At 43.0% G+C, this 12,683-nt stretch overlaps 1 protein-coding gene across 1 annotated transcript in view; it reads left to right on the top strand.

Moving 5' to 3' along the window:
- Positions 1–9,544, top strand: part of PER2 (period circadian regulator 2) — a 78,086-nt gene extending 68,542 nt beyond the window's left edge. The window contains exons 21-24 of the mRNA XM_065410241.1: positions 2,383–2,569; positions 3,961–4,153; positions 6,280–6,430; positions 9,395–9,544. Coding sequence (XP_065266313.1) covers positions 2,383–2,569; positions 3,961–4,153; positions 6,280–6,430; positions 9,395–9,544 — 681 coding nt within the window. The remainder of the gene's footprint in view (positions 1–2,382; positions 2,570–3,960; positions 4,154–6,279; positions 6,431–9,394) is intronic.
- The last annotated feature ends 3,139 nt before the right edge of the window (positions 9,545–12,683 follow it).

The raw sequence follows: 12,683 nt of genomic DNA, 5'->3' as shown, positions 1-12,683 counted from the left end.
ATATTCCACCAGTGTGAGACCCCCTACTGTAGATCTTTGCCACCGTGGACAGTTTCATATATAGGGACTTCTGTTTCAGAGGGGATGTGAACCCAGCCTCCCTTCTAGAAGCCTTTCTTCATTTGGTCTCAAGAACTCCTATGTTTTATCACTGATCCTTCCCCCCTCTTCTCCCCCCCCCCCCCCCAATCCACAGGATAATATCCAAGATACGATGGGACAAGTCTACAGTTATGGTAGCCCCTACTGGCTGAAGCAGCTTTAGCTGTTGGATCTCATGCATATGTCCAGCCAGCCTCCCAGTATGCCTTCCCATGTGTCCAGACATACTGTCTCAGAACCAGGGTCAAATACTTCACCCAGATCCACAGTCATTACACCTAACTGCCTGGATGTTGATTGGATGAGTAAGACTGACAGACTACTCCTTATAGGTTCAGGAGATTGTTTTACAAAGCCAAAAGACCTCCAACAAGAGGACTAATTCCTCAAAGTTGAAAAGATTTTTTTTTTTTCCCCATGGGGGCAGCCCAAAATTCAATACAGGTCCTGATACCAAAGATTCTGGTCATAGTGCTCCTAAAACAGGCAGGATTGGCATTTAGCTCTAGTCTACCTAGCTGCAGCATCAGTGTGATATGCTCGGATAGTCATTTTCAGTCTTCTCTGACTCTACAGTGTCAAGGTTTCTCAAGGGCCTTCTTCATCCCTGCCCTCCAATTAGAGACCCAACTCCCACATGAGACCTTCACATTGTCTTCCTACAACTTATGGAACCTCCATTCAAACTTCTATCACAGTGATCATTATACCACCTCACCATAAAGACTTGCTCTCATGGCCATCACATCAGCATGGAAAGTCAATGAACTCCAAGCACGTATGACCAAAACATCCTTCGACAGGGACACAATGGTGGTGAAATTGCACCTTAAGTTCCTCCCTAAAATGGTCTCAGTATTCCACCTGAACCAGTCTATGAACTTACTGCTTTTCTTCCTGAAATTGCATTCTTTGCTGGAGAAAAGAAGCTTCATACTTCGGATGTTTTCAGGGCCTGCTTTATCTCAACAGGACACAGCCTTTCAGACTCTCTCCACCCTCCTCTGCATGGTCATATCCAGCGTGTTGAAAGGTCAAGCGTAGAAATATCAATACACACAGTGTATTTCCACTTTCTATCAGTTGGCTAGCAAGCCTTTTCCTCCCGACATTAATGCACACTCCACCAGGGCACAGGCAGCAGCTTCCGGAACATGTCAGTCCTCGAGATCTCTAAGCAATCCACTAACTTTTGTCAAGCATTATGCACTTGACATGGCTGCCAGGGCAGATGCCAAGTTCAGAGGATAAGTACTTCAGTCTCTGTTTGACTGATATAGACAAGACACTCCCTCACACTATCCAGGTACTGCTGCAGGTAGATACTGCTTGCTGGTCAACTTGAGTGGAGTTCCACACTATCACATACTCAGAACGGTTACTTACCTTACAGTCACAGGCTTTTTGAGATGTAGTCAATGTGGATCCTATGACCTGTCCCCTGTTTCCACTTTTAGCACTCCTCAGCAGTACACGCCTTGAATTGCAAGAGAACTGAAGGAGGGTTGTGGCCACTCTGCCCTTTATGATCTTGTACAGGTGCACAAGGAGGCACAGAGGTGTGTGGCCCCAGCACAAATGGCTTGTGTGTCTCCGGTCTTGTGAACAAAGGGTGCATGTGAACCTATAGTGGGATCTACACTGTGTACAGCATTGTGAGGAGCCATGATTAGAAAAAATACTGTTACTGTATTATAAAAAAGTATAGTTATTGGTACGATCCCCTAGAGTGCACTAATTATAAACTAATATAAAGATGTTTGTACACATGTAGCTTCTTCCCGTAGGGAACTGTGTGTAGACAAGCCTTATCTTTTTTTCCTCTTATAGCAATGCTGATAGCTGTTTTTTTTTTTTTAAGTTAAGTTACAATAGGGACAATTCCTAGTCTTTCCTGTCCCATAGAACCTAGATGCTGCAGAAGAAGTCAGATGGCTCCAGCACAGTGAAGTACATTAATACTGTCCCTTTGACAAACTCTTTCCTTACATTGAAGAGAGATGTTTAAGCTTTAACTTGTGTTGAAAAAGAATATGTAGTTGAAATCTAAATGAGTTATTTGACTAAAAGATTACATGACAAACCTATTAACCCACTTCCTTCTACCTCCTTAATTAATTATCAGTCAGACTACCTGTGTGTTGTGCAGCTGTCCCTTTTCTCTATGAAAAGGTACTGTTACTTAATTTTATGTAAAGAACTGAAGTCTGTCCCATATATTTAACATAAATGTTAGTGACTAAATGGTGATGATTTCATTTTCACCTTCCTCTCACCCAGATTGATTCTCCAATGGAAGCTCAAAATAGCGATTCTCTCTCTATGTCCAGTGATTTACTTGATATTTTACTTCAAGAGGATACATATTCGGGCACTGGCTCAGCTTCATCAGGAAGTGGTGTATCAGCAGCTGCTGAGTTGTTGGGATCTGGATCCAACGGCTGTGGCATATCAGGGAGCAGAACAGGTAACATTTACTGGTTAAATGTAATCATGCCTTGTGAAACATTACAAGGGGGATTGTGAGCTATTACAGATATCACTTTGACCTCAAGAGCTTTACAGTAAAATCATACTCTTTTTTTAAATCTAATTTATAATCATAATCTTACGACATTTAAAAATTTCATGTAGCTTTATTTGTCTCGGGCTGCTGTAATAGCTTGTTGAAAATGGAGAAACGTTGACTTCTGTTTAAATGTTTTTCTTTGGGCTGCATTTGGAACAACTAACATATGCTATCTTAGTTGTAGAGAGGCTGTGAGGCCAGGTAGGAAGATATTTGAGGTAATTGTGACAGATCAATAGATGAGGTTTTTTTCTTCATTTTCTTAAAAGAACTAATTTAAACTGTTTCTTTAGCTGCAGATCTTAGAATAATAATAATAAAAAGCTTCTGGGTAACATTGTCCTGTGTTCAAATACTCCCTCTAAAGTGTTCAGTCCTATTTTGAATTGGATTTTGACTACAGATAGTGTGATAGGGTTTCTTTCTTAGCTGCAGTCTTTTCTGGGTAATAGCGCATAGGAAGATGAATATGTATTCTATTGACCTTCCCCTCCCTCCCCCCCCCATTCCAAACTTTCTATTCCATGTTTGGCAGCAACAGCTATTGTGGGAAACTTCCCTCTGTAGGATGTAGGACCTGGTGGGCAAACTTTTTGGCCCGAGGGCCACATCGGGGTTGCGAAACTGTGTGGCGGGCTGGGTAGGGAAAGCTGTGCCTCCTCAAACAGCCTGGCCCCGCCCCCATCCGCCCCATGACTGCCTCCCTCAGAACCCCCGACCCATCCAACCCCCCCTGCTCCTTGTCCCGACTGCCCTGACCACTATCCACACCCCCTCCCCCCAAATCCCACGCCTATCCAAGCGCCCCTGCTCCCCATCCCCTGACCGCCCCCTTCATCCGACCACCCCCTGTCCCCTGACTGCTCCCCGGAGCCCTCTGCTCCTTATCCAACCGCCCTCCCCCCCTTTACCATGTCGCTCAGAGCGGCAGGAGCTTGCGGCTGCGCGACCCAGCCCGGCCGGAGCCAGCCACCACGCCCAGAGCACTGGCGGTGTGTGGCACTGAGGCTGCGGGGGAGAGGGGACAGCAGGGGAGGAGCCAGGGACTAGCCTTCCCAGCCAGGAGCTCAGGGGCTGGGCAGGCCGTAGTTCGCCCACCTCTGATGTAGGAGGTTAACGTAGATGATCTACTCAGAGACTTTTAAGGGGGTTCTCTATTGTACACCTCCATCAGGCATTTTGATTGGCTAAAAGGGTATGCCTGTTATGGAAGAAAGCATAGTTCAAACAATGTACTAAAATGGAACATTTGACATTTATTATAAAAGCTACTTTTTTTATTTTTAAAGGCAGTAGTGAGACAAGTCATACCAGCAAATATTTTGGAAGCATCGACTCCTCAGAAAATAATCATAATACAAAAAAGAACACTGAAATGGAAAACAGTGAACATTTCATTAAATATGTCCTTCAGGATCCTATCTGGTTACTGATGGCAAATACAGATGACTCTGTTATGATGACTTACCAGATACCATCCCGGTAACTCTAAGTACTTTTATTCCTGTATGAGCTAAGAGGTGCGATTTCACTAAAGATTATCTGACCCTGAATGGACTAAGCAGTTATGTCATTCTGCTTTTCAAGCTTGCTCCCTTTTTAGTGTGCTTTCTATTTACTAGCCTAAAAGATTAGAAAGATGGATGTATTTGATAGCTATAGAAACAAGGATAAGTCCAATTCAGTAGGATTAATATGGTCCTAAACTATGGTATTGGCTGAGGATGTTGTACAGTTACTGACTGACAATTGTATACTTACAAATCCTTTTAGTCTGACTAGTGAGACTGGCCGGAGTGCATGGATTAGTGAGGTGATTGTAGTATGCAAATCACTGTACTCTTGCTATTTCACTTAAAACCTACACATTCAAATGCTTGCCTCCTGTCTAAATCCTTTCCCCACCCTATAAACACACACATTCCCTGCTCCTCACAAAGCCCCACTCTCTGCACCTTAGGAAGGATAAGGACCCACAAGCAGTGAGTAAACCCTTAATTTAAAACATTTGATTTGGATTCTCCTCCTCTATCTGTCTTTCAGTAACTTATCAAAAGTGCAGGTAGGTGTGTGAAAAGTGAAGCTCCTGTGAGGTTGGACTTTGACCTCCAGATTTATAAAGCCTGGGGCGGTGGTTAACTTTAGTGCTCCCTATTAATCTGATATAAATATAGACTTAGTGTATGTCTATACTACAAATGCTACTGTGGTACAGCTGTACCAGTAGTATAGACCTTACTGCAGCAACAGAAGGTGTTTTTCTGTCACTGTAGTAAAACCACTCCCTTAAGAGGCAGTAGCTAGGCTGACGGAACAAGTCTTTGGTCAGCCTGACTGTGTCTATAGTGGGGGTTAGGTCAACCAACTCATCACACAGAGGATGACATTTTCACAGCCCTAAGCGTTATAACTAGTTTGAGCTAAGTTTTAGTTGTAGCTCAAGCCTTAGCATTTCTAAGGCCAGGTCTACACTACCGCGGTAGTTCGACGGCTGGCAATCGAACTTCCGGGTTCGATTTATCGCGTCTGGTCTGGACGCGATAAATCGATCCCGGAAGTGCTCGCCGTCGACTGCGGTACTCCAGCTCGGCGAGAGGAGTACCGCGGAGTCGACGGGGAGCCTGCCTGCCGCGTGTGGACCGCGTCTGAACCGCGGTAAGTTCGAACTAAGGTATGTCGACTTCAGCTACGTTATTCACGTAGCTGAAGTTGCGTACCTTAGTTCGAATTTGGGGGTTAGTGTAGACCAGGCCTAAGAGTAGCAACAGTTGCAAAAGTATATTGTTTCAAATATTGTTCCAGTGAACAGTGTCTAATAACCAGAGATTTAAACCCACCAGCATAGAGGCTGATATGAAAGACAGTGGAAGTGCAACACCTAAGTGAGAAGCCAACCTATTCCTATTCCTGCTGGCAGGAAAGGAGAAGGTACTGGGATTCCTACCAGGGTGCTGTCCTTTGACTCTGCTTTGGGGTTTCATCTTCCATATCAGCAAGTGACTAGTAAATGGTCAAATTTAATTAAACACTCCTGAACCAAATTCCCTACCCCCTCTGACTCCTGGAAAGGAGGAATGTTTTCTGTCTCTCTGTCACTTGTAATTCCAGAGTTGCCTGACTGTGCTGCCTGTTGTAGAGAACAGGTCTCCTTTTTTCTGTTCTAACCCCCATCAGAAAGCCAGACTCTTTTGAGTTCTCCTCTCTAGTTAATACCTCTAGTGCCTGTATCTGCCTTAGCTCAGAGCTTTCTTAAGCAGCAGCAGAGTGCAACTGACAACATTCTTGTCAGTTTCACAGATGCTGCCAGCAGGTTTCTGAAGAGTCACTCTGAAAACAGTCTGTTTTCACTGCTGCACTTCAGGAAAGCAATGAGCTAGCAGCAGAGGCACAGGAGTGGTCTGTCTGCAAACTTGGGAAGATGCTGACACAACCATAACATCTTTCAGACTTACAATTGGTTGTAAATTTAACGTAGATTCATTGGGGGTGAGGGGGGAAGCTTTAAAATGTTAGCTTTCCACAAGATATTTGTATGTGCAAGCCAGATAAAAATTAGACTTTAGGTCCTTAAAACTGTGAAGTTCAATTTCTAAATACATTTATTTTAGAAATGTGGAAATGGTTTTAAAAGAGGACAAACAAAAACTAAAGCAAATGCAGAAATTCCAGCCAAAGTTTACAGAAGAACAAAAAAGAGAGCTTATTGAAGTTCATCCATGGATCCAGAAGGATAGACTTCCAAAAGCAGTTGCTAATTCAGTAAGTTTAAATGGATTAATACTACTCTTTATTATGTAAGTCTTTATTTGCTGTTGAGACTCATTTTTATAGTTGTTACACAGAAAACTTGATCAACTACATTGAGAGACAGGTTTAATTCCAAATTTTAGTGCAAGAATCTGGAGTTTGTTTAACTTACAATAATTACAGATTGTTGCACTAAACATGGTAGGGCTCAGCACTGTTCTTCTAGCCTGCAACACACTTCTTCTCATGCTACAGGGAATGACAGTCCAGAACATGTTTGCAGGGTTGTTGTAGCTTTGTTGGTCCCAGGATATTAAAGAGACATGGTGGGTGGAGTAATATCTCTTATTGGACCAACTTCTGTTGGCGAAAGAGAAGCTTTTGAGGCTCAAAGGCTTGTCTCTTCCACTGACAGAAGTTGGTCCAATAAAAGATAATCCAGGTCATGACAGACAACACAACCGCAATGTTTTACGTCAGACAGCAATCCATTCCCTTTTTTTGCCAAGAAGTTGTTTGTCTCTGGAACTGATGCATTTACCACCACGTTATCCTAGCCAGCCTACGCTTGGCAAGCTTGCAGAAGTTTTTAGTGGTTCCCCTCTGGTGTTATTTGGACTGGTAATCTGCTAGGTCACCCCAATCCTTGACTCGGGGAGCCAGCCTTACCCTCCTCTGCTGTGAGAACCCCCACTCCTGGGCTGTTCACGCACAGCCTCTAGCATGTAAGCTGCTCCTTGGATTGTGCTACTGAATGAGACTAGCTAATATCTCCAGTCCCAGACACAACCCTAGGAACCTCTGTCTTGCAGTGTCCAGTTATGCCCACTGGCCACTGCAAGCTTATATGAGTTCATCAGTTTAACAAAGAAATTTATAGGCACCAGGCTCGTTATCCCAAGGGGAGTCTCTGACACGCTTCAAACCAAACGCACTGCTTCAGGTAGCATAAACAAACAGATTTATTAACTACAAAGATAGATTTTAAGTGATTTATAAGTCAAAGCACAATAAGTCAGATTTGGTCAAATGAAATAAAAGCAAAACGCGTTCGAAACTGATCTTAGTGCCCTAACAAATTTAGATGCTTCTCACCACAGGCTGGCTGGTTGCCCTTCAGCCAGGCTCTCCCTTTGATCAGCACTTCAGTCTCTTGTTGTGGTGGTGTCTGTAGATGTAGGTGGAAGAGAGAGGAAGAGCATGGCAAACGTCTCTCCCTTTTATCATGTTCTTTCTTCCCTCTTGGCTTTGCCCACCCCTTCAGAGTCAGGTGAGCATTACCTCATCGCAGTCCCAAACTGACCAAAGGAAGGGGAGGTGACTCACTTGAGAGTCCAACAGATCCTTTGTTGCTGCCTTGGCCAGTGTCCTTTGTTCCTGAGGGTGGGCTGGGTTTGTCCCATATATGCCCTGATGAGGTGTGAACTGCCCCTCTGCTCTTGGAGAGTTTTTGCCTGGGCCTGTTTTAAGCCACGAGGACAAATTTTCAGCCTCATAACTATATACATGAAATAACAACCTATAACATTACTTTAACAACAATTACTATAACTTCACTGTAACAACAATGCTCAGTGCATCATGAACCTTCTGAAGACACCTGACATGACAAACTTTGCATTGGATACCACACAATCATATTATAAGGATGAACATGGGGGTGCAGGAGGTTCCCTCGAGGCACAGTGTGTCACAGACCACCTCAGCAGATGGTTCGCAAGTGACCACAAATGGACCGTCAAAGATTCCATCATATAGAACGGGTTCTCAAACTGGGGGTCGTGACCCCTCAGTGGGTCGCAAGGTTATTAGGTGGGGGGTCACAAGCTGTCAGCCTCCAGCATTTATAATAGTTTTTAATTTATAAGGGGGGATCGTACTCACAGGCTTGCTATGTGAAAGGGGTCACCAATACATAAGCTTGAGAACCACTGATATAGAACATTCACATATACAAAATGATTCTTCCTTTGACCTATCTGTATCTACATCAAAGGTTAGGTCAGCTTAACTAATTTTTAACATCCCTACATGCAATGGCGGATTATCCCAAGGGGCCCTTGCCTAGGTGCCCTGGCCAATTGGGGGGGCTCAGGAAAAATGGGCACTTCGTCCCCAGCAGACAAGGGACAGGGTTGGGGCCAGAGCCTCTCCGGCTGCCTGGAAGAGAGCCTGGCTGGGAAGAAGCGGCAGCCCGCTCCATGGAGAGCAACTCCATCCCGCTCCCCGCCCGGGCCTGGCTACCAGGAAGGGCGGGAGGCAGCCAAATGTGCCGGGGGGGGGGGGGGACACAGGGGAGCCGGACAGCAGGAGAACAGAGAGAGCAGGTAACGTGGCGGGGGGGAGAGCATGGGCCCTGGGCTGGGGGCAGGGAGGAGACACGTAGGGAGGTCACGCATCCTTCCCTTTAGTTGGTGCCCCCTCCCCCAGTATAGGGAGGCACCAGTCGGCCCGGATAGCTCTGGACAAGTGGGGTGCGAGAAGCCCCAGTGCCCTGAATCCCACCCCCCACAGAAGCACGGGGCAGCAGGGGAAGCCCCAGTGCCCAGTCCCATGCTGCGGTCCAGGGACTGGAGGAGCTCTGGCTTCCTGCCGTGGCCTCAGGGCTGGGGGAGCACTCACTCCCCACTGCAGCCCTAGGGCCCGGGTGGGAGAAGGAGGGGGCAGAGCTTCTCTGGGCTTGGGCCTGCAGTGGTGGTGGTCGGGGGTGGGGGGGGCAGAAAAGATCAAACGGGCTGCAGTGGGGGGTGGAATGGGGTGGGACGGTGGGTGGAACGGGTGGGGGAAAGGAGCAGAACGGGGGCGGGGCTACAGGCGGAAGGTGTGGGGAAAGGGCCGCCCACTTGCTCTGGTCCAGGGCCCCACGAAACCTTAATCCACCTCTGCCTAAGTGCCACAGCTATGTCGACCTAACTTTTAAGAATTGGTTCACTTAATGCTTTATGAGGATATGTCACTATCGTATTTCTTTTGAAGGAGTGTATTTACTGTGAGGTCAACACACGAAGCCGCTTTTATACACCATATGACGAAGAAATCCATGAAATGGAGCTTAATGAAATGATTGAAGCCAGTGAAGAAAACATCTTGGCTACCCTGAGTCAAATCAGTGAAGAACAAACCTAATATTGGGCAGTATTTAAAAAAGCAGCTGCTTTAAATTACAGTGATGCATCAGCATGTCTTAAAGGTTTTAAAACTTGTTTCTAGTTAAATGAATCTGGTTTATAAAACAAATGGATTTTTTGTTCTAGAAAAAGGTCATTTGTGAATGAATCTCTTTGAATGGGGCAATCCTTTATATCTCCGGTACACTGTTGGAAACAAAAACCTTTTATTTAAAAAAAAGAATAATTAGACTCGCACTTAAATGCCTAAAGCTTTTCTATAAATTGTAGAAGCTTTCATGAAAGCCTATAGATCTGGTAATCAGATTAATTAATGCTGCAAAATACATAGTTTAGTTATGTTTTCTTCAAATATCCACTTAGTAATAATGCAGGGTTAAATTGAATTTACATTTTGGAATCACTGTTAATTACTGAATTAGTCCACTATATTGAAGAAAAATGTTGATACTCTGCAGGTATTTTGATTCACAATTCCTATCCTTTCTCCAATTAGTTGATCCCATATTCTTTGTTCCCTTTCATGTTATTTAAATGCTGGAAATATTTTAATAGCATATTACCAACGTCAGTATCTGGTCATAAAATTTTTAGGTCACAGATTAAAATTGTGAATGTATGGGAGAACATAAAGGAGTGCCATGAACTTTGTAATGTTTTATTTTCATGACCATTGAAACGTTATGAACTATTCATTACACTGAAATATTAGTTCTGAGAATTTATATCTAGTATATGTTCAAAAACTTGAACCACAGAAAAGAACACTGCCTATCTACCACTGCCTGTTTGTTAAAGCTTGGTATAAGTTTGTGCACCCCTCTTTCTAGTTTGTTCCTTCATGAAGTTGGCCACCAGTCTTTCAATTCTGGCTAAATAAACATTAAACATACATGTGTTCAGAGGGTTAGAGAGTTCTCTCAACTTCAAGATAGTTGTTATACACAGAAAAGGTTTTCAGAACAGTACTCATTTCATTATATCACTGAGTGATCTTTAGCTATGTCGGTAGAATCCTTTGCTGTCAGGAAGTTTACTTGTAGTACCGCTGGAATTGTATGGATCTGGATATTTGTCCATTAGGTGCAGCAGCTGTTCTTTTATACTGCTTGGCAATGAGAAGAGGACAAAAAAGGGTGGATTTGCCAATAAGTATTGAGATAAAGAACACTTAAGCTTAGAATATTTCTGGATGGCAGTACTGAGTCTGAAGGGTAACAGGAAAATAAAGAGGTTCAGCTGCAATCAAAACATTAGTTTTAATGTATCTTCACTTAATGTGTTTACAGTTACTACAACTGTATTTCTGGTGTTTTTCATCTTTATAGCTTGAAGGAAGAACTTATGAATCTCATGGTCACTAGTAAGTTGTGATTCTATTTCACTTTAATGTTGTATGAAACACTCACCAGCACGATCTCATACTCCCATTGTTTTTAATAGTGTGAAAGAAGATCAAACTTAAATCTGTGTAAATATTAACTCAAAGGGGAAACCCAATTTAATTTTTCAGTGTTTATAAAGTCCAATGTACTAGATGTTTTGTGCAGCAATTAAGCCGTGCAGATATATCAGCATATTGCGTATATTCCATTATTACATGCAAAAATATATTATTTTAATTGGACCAGAGTGATTGAGAAATAAAGCTTTAAGAGTGCAATCTAAGTGTACAAACAACTTTCAGGGACTTCTCAACCACTTTGTAATTTTTTTTCACCATTAGCATGCTTTTCTGGTTAATTTTTTTTTTAACACACATCTTGTAACTTAGTGAAAGGGAGGGAAAAGGTGTATTTAGAGCATTTTGTAGATGTGTTTACACAACAACTTACCATTATGTTTTTTAAAGTGTGTGCATTTACAGGGTAATATTAAAATATTTTCCTGTAACTTTAAAATTACAAATCTCCACTTTTAGATAGGTTGGGAAAAATTATAACTTACATTGTAATATGATTTGTGACATAACCTTTTGTCAACAATGTTTTCTGTACACAGTGCAATATATTTTGGTTTTGTCACTTGTGACTAATTTTTATGACTTTTTGCTTTTTAGAAAACTGGTAAATAAAACAGATATATTTTTAGCTGCCTTTTTATTTATTGACCTTTTACAGCTGGGGGTAACTATATGCCAGTTATACCTAACATATGTAAACTACTTTTTCAAACATGAAGATTATACAAGCTACTAATAGCTTACTATACCAAAGCAGATAAAATTAAATCTTTGTTAATTTCTCAAAATAGTAAACTTAGTGTTCAAAATGGAAAATGCAGCGTTTGCTTGCCGAAAATGTGGGTTTAGTGGTTCTGGTATTCTGGACAAAGTGACTGGCAGGGGAAGCACCTCATTTGACTTCAGTATGTTTGAATGTGAATTAATGGTCATTAGCTGTTCAAAAACACCAGAAGGCGATGTTCTCTGGCTTGTTTTTTGTTAAATGTCAATTAGACTACTATCATTACTTCTTCTCTCGCCCTCCTCTAAATCCTTGTAATGAGCAGGTGAGGAAACCAGAATTCCAGTTTCATCCCTTGAAACTCAGGCTAGGTCTACACTACCCGCCTGAATCGGCGGGTAGAAATCGATCTCTTGGGGATCGACTTATCGCGTCTCGTCAGGACGCGACAATCGATCCCCGAATCGACGCGCTTACTCCACCAGCGGAGGTGGGAATAAGCGCCGTCGACTGGGAGCCGCGGCAGTCGATTTTGCCGCCGTCCTCACAACAGGGTAAGTCGGATCTGATACGTCGAATTCAGCTACGCTATTCGCGTAGCTGAATTTGCGTATCTTAAATCGACCCCCCCCCCCCCCGTAGTGTAGATGTAGCCTTAGTCATGTTTAATTACTATTAGACACCCCTTCCTTTGTGGTGTTAGTAATGCTGTAGAGTATTAAAACCCAACACTTCAAGCTAATTTACTTTCCCTGTGTGTGTGTGTTTTCTATAAGTTTGAACTTTAGCTTAACTCACGAAAATAATAAATTTTGAGTTTGTTTATAATCAGTTTCTAACTACATTTTTGCATTCTTGTGCCCTCGCACAATGCTGCAATGTTTGAGTTGGGAATGTTACTTTTTAAAAAAATTAGTTTCCACTGGAGTGAAAATAGTTCTGTTGGCTTTA

This window comes from Emys orbicularis, chromosome 9 (assembly GCF_028017835.1).
Source record: "Emys orbicularis isolate rEmyOrb1 chromosome 9, rEmyOrb1.hap1, whole genome shotgun sequence".
Classification (NCBI taxonomy): Eukaryota; Metazoa; Chordata; order Testudines; family Emydidae; genus Emys; species Emys orbicularis.
Note: the sequence above shows the minus strand (reverse complement) of the source record. Positions and strands in the feature narration are given on the sequence as shown.